General features: G+C 36.2%; 1 protein-coding gene across 6 annotated transcripts in view; it reads left to right on the forward strand.

Moving 5' to 3' along the window:
- GLS (glutaminase) overlaps positions 1 to 12,261 on the forward strand; it is a 57,392-nt gene that overhangs the window by 11,893 nt on the left and 33,238 nt on the right. For 4 of the 6 annotated variants that reach the window (XM_015566093.1, XM_015566096.1, XM_015566094.1 and 1 more), the window contains exons 7-9: positions 1,339 to 1,397; positions 9,495 to 9,527; positions 9,615 to 9,673. In XM_015566093.1, the coding sequence (XP_015421579.1) occupies positions 1,339 to 1,397; positions 9,495 to 9,527; positions 9,615 to 9,673 (151 nt within the window). Of the gene's footprint in view, positions 1 to 1,338; positions 1,398 to 4,202; positions 4,349 to 8,119; positions 8,170 to 9,494; positions 9,528 to 9,614; positions 9,674 to 12,261 lie in introns of those variants that run through there. The other 2 variants (XM_015566097.1, XM_015566098.1) reach the window with 2 other exon arrangements.

Below are 12,261 nucleotides of genomic sequence, written 5' to 3' on the forward strand. Positions count from 1 at the left end.
TTTCACAGCCAGAAGTTATAGGGGTTTCTCTTCCTGCCACTGGAACCCTGGGGTGGGAGCTTGGTGTGCATCGATATGTTGGGAAAGAGCCAAGTGTGAGCGCCGGGCGGGATCCCTCAATTTTCAGGAGGCCTCTGAGCTGCGAGTTTCCCCTCCTAATTTTTAACCTACACATGTGGGTGTGGGACTAGCCTGTTCAAATCTCTGCCCCTCCTACCAATCTCCATTTGGCTTCTTTATGTCCTTAATTATAGGACTTCTGGTCAGTCAGAGCTCATGTCATTCTCAATAATGGCTGTACTGTAGTTTAGTTTTAATTATGATGTGATCTTTGGAGGATGCCAGTACCATCTTTACCTATTTAAGCGTTATGACTTGCTGGGGTGCTGGTGCTATTGTTATCCTAGTTTACAGATGGGAAAACATGCACAGTGAAGATCAGTTAGTTGTCCATAGTCAAATAGCTAATAAATGGCAGAATTAGAAAATTTGGATGCACTCTTAACACATTGTATGCGGGAAATGTATTTATACGTTTTACTTATATGTTTTACGTTGACTGGTAGTAGAGTGCGGGACACGTATTAATACGTTTTTTATAGACTAGTGGTAGAATGCAGGTAACATAAATACGTAAACTAAAGTTATCGTAATTTTACTGAACGTTGCCATTTGCGCAAAAAATTAGCAAAAATGGCCCACGCCACCTGTTAGCGCGCGATAAAAACTACCCGCAAACAATGTGTTAACACGCAGCACTGCCTTCTGTACATGAATTTTTGTTCACGTATACAATTATTACTAGAGGCCCGGTGCACGAAATTCGTGCACTTGGGGGCGGGGGGGGTCCCTCAGCCCAGCCTGCGCCCTCTTGCAGTCTGGCAGCCCTGGGGGGGGGCGGTGTCCAACTGATGGCTGGAACAGGCCTATGCCAGCATCCTTAGCTCTGCCGCGGAGGTGGGAGAGGCTCCTGCGCCGCTGCTGCACTCACTAGCTGTGAGCCCAGCTCAGGGCTTCTGACTGAGCGGTGCCCCCTCTGTGGGAGCGCACTGACCACCAGGGGGCAGCTCCGGTGCTGAGCATCTGCCCTCTGGTGGTCAGTGCATGTCATAGCGACTGGTCGTTCCACAGTTTGGTCGATTTGCATCATCTAGGATAGCAGCTTCCTGGAGGTGAAAGTGATTTTTAAGTGCATTCTCCATACTCCCTACCATCCCCCCCAAAACTGTGACAGTGGCTTACATAAAGAAATAGGTACATGTTCCTGGGGAAAAACTATGCGTCACAGAAAATGATATCAGGTATTCGAAATAATGCTGTTGCTTTTATGTGTTACAGATAAGCCACATAATCCTATGGTAAATGCTGGAGCAATTGTTGTGACTTCATTAATAAAGGTAAAATGGTGACGTTTCCTTTTTACCTAGTACATCTTTTTAATAACTAAAGCATAAATGTGAATTTTGGATTATTTATGTAGAACTGTAAAAAGTTTTCTTTTGGTGTTAAATTACTCTTTTGGTATAAAATTAGGATATCTATTAATGTAAAAATAAATGATACAATTTCAAAACAGATGACTCATTGTAAATTTCAACAGTTATTCTTGATCTGAAGAGCTGGCAAAAATTCAAAAAGTCTCTGCTGAACAATAGGCACAAGTTTTTCTTCTTAAAGTTTTGGGTTTTTTTTTCTTTCTGTTCCTTTTGGCTCTTTTAAAATGAACAGATGTAAACAGAGTTAAAAACATTTTATTGTTTAATGTTTGTCATCATATGTAGGAACAAATGTTCTGGTACTTTGTGTTAAGACAAAGTACATTTACCCTTGAATATTCTCAAGTCTTTGACATTTTCATGAACTTTAATTATGATTTTCATTTAAACTTGTTTTATTTGGTTTACTTCAATCATACTAGTATAATAACTAAAGTAATTAAGACTTAATTCCAATTATTAAGTTACATTATTTTTTATGCTTTGGTTTGCATTGTATGTTTTAATTAAAAAAATTTTTCAGTGTCTGGTTTGCCTTAATAATTGGAAGCTCTATTGTAATGTTTGAAATTAGTATTTGAAAATAGTTCTGTTGTGTGGTATTATTTAGATTTTATTATGTACTTTAGTTATAGTCAAGTAAGTTTCATTTGTGTTTGGAACATTTATGTGCTGTCTTAGTAAATCTGTGCTGTGTGTTCCAAGCTTGAAAAAGTAAATGTATGGCTTTGTAGGTGTGTGACTGAGGATGGGATATCTTGGCTAGACAAAGAATGTTTGAATATAAATTATGCTCTTGGCCCAATTAATGAAAATTCATCTACTTTTGTATGCTAGGAATCCTCTGTTTCATGAATTTTATATGCTCATGAGAAGAGGCCTTTAAATTATAAGACTAATCTTAAGAATATGTATGTCTATTGACCCACTTAATCCTTGTAACTCTAATGACATAGGTAATATAACCAAGTGTTATTTTTTAATGTAACTAATTCAGTAAGCTCTGGAAATTTTCATTTTGTCCATTATAGCATCTAGTTATTTATGATCGTTTTGCATAGGAGAAAAGTTGTCAGTTTGAGGCGAAAAGAAACTATTTGTCTCTTCTAGAAAATTATAATATGAATATAGCTAGGCACAGCCCTGCCTTCAGGTGGCTTACATTATAGTGTGGAGTATACACAAGTAAATGGGCCCTTACCATGCAGTGCAATAAACACTGCAATGAGAGAAAAGTCTCATTAATAATTGTTAGATTTGAATAAGTAACTTGAGTTAGAGGTGAGCAAATTTATAATAATATATTGTATGTGTTAATAGTGCTTAATGAAAAAACAAGAAGGGTTCTGAACCTTTTGTGGATCTTCCCAGAAAAAATGTTCACATACCATGATTTTATGTAACTTTTTGGGAGTTCACAGACCCTTTGAAGCTGATCCATGGATCCTAGTTTGAGCTCTTATGCTGGAGAAAGATTAATGTGGCACAACAATAGTATCAAGAAAGGGCATATGCAAATGCCTTCCCTAACTCCATTCATCTTGTGTTTAATGATTCCTGGGTTTAATATACCACACTGCAAGGCCACGTGTGGGAAATGCATGTCTGGTCATACCATACTGTCACTTCATTAGTTTCACTTACCATGTTCATTCACAGCCATGAACTTCACATTAAGCCATATTAACGTGAGCACTTAGAAACAGAGTTAAAACACACATACACAAGTGTGGTTCAGCGTCCAACAGAGCAAAAATTTAACTGAGTCATCTTGTACTTACAAATTTGATCATGATTTTAAATTTATAAAAGTTTAAGTTTACTGGAAATGAAGCTTTAGGGTATGGTTTATAGTTAAGGTCACTTTAAATTTTTATTTTGATTGTTTTTTAGAAGGTGTTTCACAAGGGTTTTTTTTTTTTTAATGATCTTTATCTAAATCTAGAGATACATCGGGGTAAAGTTGGTGTACCTCTAAAACTCGCTGCTCCAGTATATAATAGACTCTTCAAAAAAGAATTCAAAACTCTTATATTAATTGTATGTAATCTCTACAAGTTATATGACCATGTAATGTTTATGAGTTGGTCATTGAAACTGGGGTAAGAAAACCATAGCCGAAAGGTTCTTCAAGCCCAGCACCCTCACTTTAACATGTGCAGTGAAGAAATTGCATGGGTTTTAACTGCAGCAGAATCGGGCTTGAGCTAAATCTCCTGATTATTCTGTTTGCTGTTTCTGTTAATTACATCTTTGTCTTTACCTGCCACAGTTATATTGTCCAAGAAGTAGAAATTTTATTTTCTGAATTTTAATTTATACAAACGATACAAATTTACTGGCTTAAAAGTCACGTCTGATTTTCAGTGGTGCATGGTCATTCTTGAGACAGTAGTGGATGCTCACTACCTGTAGACCTAGGCCTTTGCTCAAGGAGCACCCAGAGCTTGGGTATTTTATCACGGCTACGAGATAGGATTCTCTTTTTTAGCTTTTTGTTAATGTCCTTCAAGCTATGTTTTTTCCTTTCAAATTCAAAACTTTATTATGGTGCTATTAAAATAGTCTCTTCACGTTACTTCCATTCACACACACACACACACACACACACACACAAAGTAGAGTCTTTAGTAAGACTCTTTATTTCATAATTTTGTAGTATTGATATTTTTTCCTTGTAGGATTGGTGGTGATCCTCAGGAAATGGGGCAAGAGGCAGAACAAGTGTTCAAAGGATTAGCAGATTGTGGAGAAAAGGAGGATTTGGACAGAAGCAACCTGTTGCATAAATTCTTAACTACTAAACTTGTAGGAAACCGCCAATATTTAACATGTTAAACAAAGCTATATAGGTAAATACCTTCATAAAAGAAATGTCATTTTGTACATAAAAAATAAATAAATAAAACATAAAGGTACTATACTTCCTCTCTTTTTCTCTATGGTAGCTATTAAATTTAAAGGAATACTTTGTGATGTAGTTTTATTGGATGATGATGATGTGATCACTTGATTTAAAGAGGAAAAATAAATTTGAAAGGGGCACTGTTATTCTGGGTGGAATAGTAGTATTCTTACGTAATTTTTTTCTTTCCAGTGGTAAAACTTTGCATGTAGCTGTAGTTTGAAAGTTAAGCCTGATAATAATAACTTGAGGATTAGGGCATGAAAAACGAGGATAACATATTATAAGATTATTGCCACACTTCTGCTTTTTTATCTTAAAAGACTTACATTGTCTTTGTTTATGTATCTATTCTAGTGGTAGTTTCCAGTGTTTGTCATTTGAAGAAGCTGTTTTTTAATATCAGAAGTATTTTTTAATTTAAAAAATAAGAAGTTTGTTTCCCTTCTTTCTCTTAAAATGAGTTAATCATGCTCCATGAAAATCTGCTTGTTGCGATGCTCCGTTTGGTTATGTCAGCAGTAACCTGTCAGGCTGGCTGGGAAGCCACATTTTTAAGGTGGTTTGTGGCTCTGGGAGCAATTGATGATGCCTTGGACTTGCTGACATGCATAAGAAAGGGTTGTATGGGTTTATTACTTCATGTTTATATCACGTTGGTGTATTTGAGGTTTCTTTTAAATGAAAAATAATTTATTGCCAAACAGTTCACTTCTTTGTTGCTTTATTTTTAAGCAAATTTATTGGTTTAAAAGTTACATCTGATTTTCAGTGGTGCATGGTCATTCTTGAGACAGTAGTGGGTGCTCACTACCTGTAGGCCTAGGCCTTTGCTTAAGGATCACCCAGAGCTTGGGTATTTATTTTATCATGGCTACGAGATAGGATTCCATTTTAGCTTTTCGTTAATGTCCTTCAAGCTATGTTTTTTAATCTATGAAAAAACTAGTTTTAGAACATTATTTTTTATCTGTAATACCTATTAAAATACTCCAAATATTTAGCTTTTAAAGCATTCTCTTTAAAGCAAGATTAAACTTGGGAGTATTTTATAAAATTTTCAGTTACTTTGTTTTGCCTTACTTCTAGGCGTCTTTTCTCTAAGATCTATAATTGTCGGTTGGCTTTTATATCCATATTTTATGGATGGAATCAAGTTATTTATATAGAAAAGAATGGATTAATGCAGCGACTTTGTCATTTTTATATTAAATTTATTTCTGTTAACAGTGATATTTTCACCTGTTAAATTGTAGCATACATGATTCAGTTCATGAGTATTTTGTAAAAATGGGTTGTAAAACCACTCTAGTAATACATTTTATCAGCCAGTGTTGAAACACTGCCTCTTTATCAAATTTTCATTCATAAAGTTTTCTTTAAAGGAATGTAGATTCTTTAATATCTTTGATAGGTATGTTTATAGAAAAATAAATATATATAATTTTGTAATCTCGATCTGATTACTGCCCTTTCAAACAAGCCATGTGGTTTGCTTTTTAAAAGTCATTTGGTCAGCTCTGGCTGGTTTTGCTCAGTGGATAGAGCGTCGGCCTGCAGGTCCCAGGTTTAATTCCTGGTCAGGGCACATGCCCAGATTGCGGGCTTGATCCCCAGTGTGGGGAGTGCAGGAGGCAGCGGATCCACGATTCTCTCTCATCATTGATGTTTCTTTCTCTCCCTCTCCCTCCCTCTCTGAAATCAATAAAAACATTTTTTTAAAAAAAGTCATTTGATCAGTGGATTAGAAATTTAGTAAGTATATTTTGTCCAACTTATTTTTTTTAAAGTTTTCCTGCTATACTTAATGTAACTTTTAAAGATTAAAATAACACGATATATAATAATGCTGCAGTGATTTAAAACTGGAATAAACATATTTCTGGTCATAGGGTTTTTCCCCCAAGAGTAAAAGGCGTGCTTTAGATTATCAATTTTCAAATCTCAGTTTTTATATATGCTTTTTTAGAAGTTAATCTGCCTTTAATCTAGGTTTCCTCCCACTTCCCAAAAGAAAGGTATACTTCTCATGTGTCCCAAATTTTACCATGGTGCACTGCTTCCGGTTCTGAAAACCTGTGGGCCACCAACAAAAGAGAACATTTGGAATAGTGGAGTCAGTGGTAGTGAGGATGTGAAGCACTGTAGTGACTGGGAGCAGGTCCTCTTATAATACCAGGTTGTTTCAGTTCTTTAGTTTCAGCAGAATAGAAGGAGGATCTAATCGCGGTGTTAGTTTTTGTAGCAGCAATTAACATAATTTTTGAGGATTATTGTGACTTCCGTATGTAATGAGATAGATGTGTAAAATACTGTGACATTGCTTTTTTTTTTTTAATATATTTTATTGATTTTTTACAGAGAGGAAGGGAGAGAGAGACTTAGAAACATCGATGAGAGAGAAACATCGATCAGCTGCCTCCTGCACATCTCCCACTGGGGATGTGCCCACAACCCAGGTACATGCCCTTGACCGGAATCGAACCCGGGACCCTTGAGTCCACAGGCCGACACTCTATCCACTGAGCCAAACCGGTTTCGGCATCACATTGCTTTTAAACCTTTTCTATTTCTATCTTCTCATCTGTTGTCAGTGATATTTCTCAACTTGTGCATTCGTAAAAATTTAAAATAGTGAAAGAATTAAACTCATTCTAGTAATAGAAAATATCCACTGATACATGAACTAATTAAAAATCAAATACTGTTTTAAGGGTAAAGAAAATATTCTCAAGGATGAATTTTGTAAATTAACATGAGAAATTATTAGCAAATAGACGTTTTCCCTTTAATATTTAATGAGAATCTTCAGACATACACAAAATAAAAGGGAAGAGTCTACCCAGCCCCCATGTGCCCATGACCATTTTAATTTTCACCCCTGTCCCTCCACACCGCTGCACCCACTAATTGATGATGAGGATGGTTTTTTAAGTTCACGTTTGCTTATTTGTTTGCAGGGTATTTATTCTATTTGTATGCGTAATTTTTTTTTATATATCTTTACAAATAAGTTCTATATAGTAACTTTTTCAAAATAAAAATAACATGACATCTTATGATTGTTTGGGTTCATGAAGTCTTTCCAAGAGATACAGGGGCAAATATATTTATTGACTTAAATTAAATGCTATTTCCAAGATAGATAATAAGAATAAATAGTAACCAAGTGCTTTTACATTTAAATGGGGTAAGTTTTGGAGAGAGTTTTTTGATTCAACACCACCATTCAAATATTTTATTTTGATTTTTTACATAATTTGTCTAGAACACTTCAAGTAGCTTACTCAAATTTTTTATAATGATAGGCATTGGTAAATATGAAAGTTTTTTAAAAAACCACAGGAACAAAACTCAATCGTACTTGATTTTCGTAAGCTACAGAAAGGTGGCCATAGTCTAGGATTCGAACAGTTTTTCTTTTTTCCTTTTCTTTTTTCTTTTTCTTTTATTAAACACAACAGGTGAATAAAGAAAATTTGTGTTAATTTTATAGGGCACAGTTTAGGTGAGAGAATGAAAGTTCAATATAACTTGTTTTACATTGATTAATTGTATAACCAGTAATCATGTGACATCACAATGCAAATGCTGACATCCTTTTCCAAAAGAGTTGTGATTCTTTTTGTTTGTTAGTTTTTTTGGGGTTTTTGTTTTTTATGCTTTTTTATAGGTTAAAAAGGTTTTTGTGGTTTAAATGTTGTTACATATTTTACAGCATTAGGATCTATGGAATATTTTGACAACTGCAACAGTTCAATGAAGTTGGTAATTTCTTCTTTTAATTATTTTTCATTGAACAGCTTCGGAGTTACATTTCTACATCCTGATTTCTGGTGTATTATAAGGAAAGAAAACTTAAAATATGTCAGAAGAACGTTTTAGAGCAAAGACATAGTGATTACAATATGGCTGTAGCTAAATTATCCTTGTATAAGTTTGTTAATAACTAATTTGGTGAAAAAATGTGGTGTTCTTTCTAGCTACTGATTATATATGTGGATTGTGCATTCTTTCTTAAAGTGATTTTTAGGATTCCACAGATTGTCAGCCACATTCTAATCTGCATATAAAGTGCAGAATGAACCTGGCTTTATTCAATTAAATAATACTCTCATGCAGGTTTTCCCCCCATACTAAAATTTTAATTACAATGTTTTGGATTTTTTGAAGGTAAAATTAAAATTTTTTATTTTTAAAACTATAGTTGTCAAATTATTTTATTTTGAACCTGTTTTAAACTTAGAGATGTATTGTTTCTTTTGGGTGCACATCACCAATTAATACGTTTGATTTCAGATCTACAACTTACTGCTTTGTAAACTTCGCTGAGGTAAAATGCAACCGTTTGGCTACTTGAACTGATCTACATTACATAGGTTTTACCTATTGACATTTGCAGTAGCTAACATGTCAGAAATAGAAGTGATGAAACAATACATCTTCTATATTCTGAATTGGCACAATGCTAAATACAGACGTAGCTAACTTTTTAGAGACTCTGAAATATGTTTTTTTATTTCAAGGTTTATTATATAACAAGTGAAATATTAAAAGTAGAGCTTTCTCTACACTAGTAAAATCTATCCAGAATGTTTGCATATACTAGAATTAAAAGATTAATTTTGCAACATAACTCATTTTTCTAACTATATATTGGTTTAAGGTTATTTAAAAAATATAAGTAGATTGCTCTTAATTTAAAACCATACTTACTTTTTCTCTAAGGGTGACACTTTATTTTAAGTTTTTTAAAAATATGGAATTAACATTGTCTAGCAGATTATCTGTCATGAAAGATACGGGATTTGGAGTAACTTGTATTTAAAATTCTATAACTATGGGTTGGGTAAAGTTATACTTAAAATAAAGCATTCCCTTTGTAACTCGGATAATTTTCAACATAGGATATTAATGAAAAAAATGTATATAATTTATGTAAATATTAGGTTACTTTAGAAGCATTTTCTAGATTTGAAAGTACTAATGCACAGTATATTAATTTTATGATAGTTTGAAATTTTTATATTATATTCATTTAAAACTTAAATGTGGTACCTTCATTAATGTTTTCATGTCTCATTTCTTTGTAGCAAGGAGTGAATAATGCTGAAAAATTTGACTATGTAAGTGCAATATAGAATTCAGTTTTCATGCTACATTCTTTATATCTTTGTTTTTTGATACTGACACCTTTAAATTTTGGTTTATAGGTGATGCAGTTTTTGAATAAGATGGCTGGTAATGAATATGTTGGATTCAGTAATGCAACGTGAGTCTGCTTTATGACTTAGGATTTTATAATAGGCCATTCCTCTTGTCTGCTTTTTATCAACCTCTCTCCTTAGTAAAAAAATATATGTGTATCTCTACGTGTACACACACACACACACACACACACACACACACACATTCTAGAGGCTTGGTGCACGAAATTCCTGCGCAGGGGCGGGGGGAGGAGTGGTGGTTCCTCAGCCTGGCCTGCGCCTGTTCCCAGTCCAGGGATGTCTGGCTGCCGGCTGGGGCCTTCCTTCATTCCACGCCACCTCCTGGTGGTCAGTGCATGCCATAGCGAGTGATTGAACTCCTGGTTGAACTCCCAAGGGGACACTTTGCATGTTAGCCTTTTATATATATAGATATGTACATTTATGTGGGTGGCTTTTATTCTAAACTCTTTGAAATTACATAAACATCATGACGATTCACTTTTAAATAACTTCACCTGTGTATCCTAGGAATATTTCCTATATAACTATAGTAGCATCAACATTTAAGGACATTATTTAACATGTGATATTAATCAATGTGTAGATGTCCCCAAATGTCCTCTAAATGCCATAAACTAATTAAGGAACTAATCATGGTCTCTTGTCTTTTAAAAGTAAAACAGTCTGCCTGCCTTAGTCTCTTGCTTTTAAAAATTTTATTAAATGACTTTTTTTTTAAGCGTGCCAATCACTTATTTTCTAGAGCAAGAATTACCTAACTTTTTCTGTGAAGGACCAGGTAATAAAAATTTTAGACTAGTAGTCTCTGGTACAGCTATTAGTTCTACTCTGAGTATGAACGTAGCCATATAAGCAAACCTTATTTATAAAAACAGGAAGCAAGTTGGGTCTAGCTCATGGGCTGTAGTGGATATTCTCTGTTTTTAGTAGGCCTGGTTGTTCCCTTGTGATTAGATAAAGTTGAAATACCTCTGGCAGGAGTTCTAATTGGGCGATGCTTTGTATGTTTCAGAGGGCAAACATTTTCAGGTTGTCTGCCTTACCAACTGTTATTCATCAGCTTCAGTAACTTTCCCAGGAAGCTTTTTATTAATTTCATCTCACCCTTCTGTGCTCTCATATATCCTTGAACTATTTCTATATCATGTCTTTGTCCCATTGTCACCATTAGACTCTGCCCTCCTTAAGACCTGGTAGAGTGACTTCACACTATTTCTCTTTTTTCCCATCAAGTCTGAAGATTTGCACAACTGCTCTCATTTTAGTCAAACTTCTCCCTCCAGGTCTATCATCACTACCTAAATTCAGGCTTCTTGTAATTCTCATTACAGTAGTCAACCTAATAACATCACTCATCCTTTCTTTTTCCCCTTTCCCAAACTGATGTCAGAACTAACCTTCTAAAATGTAGAGTTAACAAAGTAGCTTGTTTGAGAGCTTTAAGCACCCATTCCGTTGGCAATCAAGATCTATTACATTTCTTAGCATTTATCAGTCTTGATAATTTGGTCCTAGTCTCCTTTGTTAGTTTTTTTTTTAATTATTAACCTTTATTGTTAATAATTATTGTTAATTACAGAGGTCCCCACCCCCCATAGCTCCCCTCCACCCAGTTCCCACCCCGCCCAGGCCCTTGCCACCCTATTGTCTGTCTATAGGTAATGCATACATGCATATAAGATCTTTGTTTAATCTCTTTCCCCACACCCCCTTCCCTCTGAGAATAGTCAGTCAGTCAGTCATTTCCGTGCCCATGATTCTATTCCATTCACCAGTTTTATTCTGTTCATCAGATTATTTTACTCATTTGATTTTTTAGATTCAATTGTTGATAGATGTGTATTTGTTGCCACTTTGTTGTTCATAATTTTTATCTTTACCTTTTTCTTCCTCTTCCTCTTCTTGAAGAATACCCTTCAGCATTTCATGTAATACTGGTTTAGGGAGAGAGAGAGAAACGACCATTGGTTGCCTCTTGTATGCGCCCCAACCTGCAACCTAGGGTGCTGAGTAGGTGCACAGTCAGTGACGTGTGGTCCATGGACACGCACCCAGGAGAGGAAGGTGTGTGCACCTTCCTGTCCTTGCTTCCACCCAGCAGAGCTATGGAGCCTCCTAACGAGACACCCACGAGTCGGTGGTCCAGGGAAGCGGGGTGTTCGCAGAACGAAGGGTCCTCCCCAGCCTGCGGAAGCCGCCTCTGAAGGCACCGGAGGTCACGGGGCGGAACAGCGCTCCCTTTCTCGTCCACACCCACCGTCCAGACTGCAGAGGAGGCTCCTTGCCACCCTGTCCTGCCCTCAGCTTCATCCTCCGCCCTGAAGGAGGGAGGGGGCCAGTCACAGGCTTTGACAAGCAGTCACTTTAAAGGGAGACGCTCCAGGCTCTGGTTATGGAAGGAATGTAGCTGGCGGCCGGAGGAGGACGCTCGGAGTAGACATCCCTCCGGTTTCTCTGATTCGCTTGTTTCCCTCCCCCAAGGCAAATCAGGAAGGCATTCCCACCTGGGTCCCGTACAGAGTGTCCTCTCCCTCCCTCTCTGCAGCCACGGGCTGCCCTGGCTACGGAACGAGAGTATTTTGGGAGGTGGGGACATCGAGCCACAGGGCACTTGTCCTCCTTCCTCCCG

Source organism: Myotis davidii, unplaced genomic scaffold, assembly GCF_000327345.1.
Source record: "Myotis davidii unplaced genomic scaffold, ASM32734v1 scaffold221, whole genome shotgun sequence".
Taxonomy (NCBI): domain Eukaryota; kingdom Metazoa; phylum Chordata; class Mammalia; order Chiroptera; family Vespertilionidae; genus Myotis; species Myotis davidii.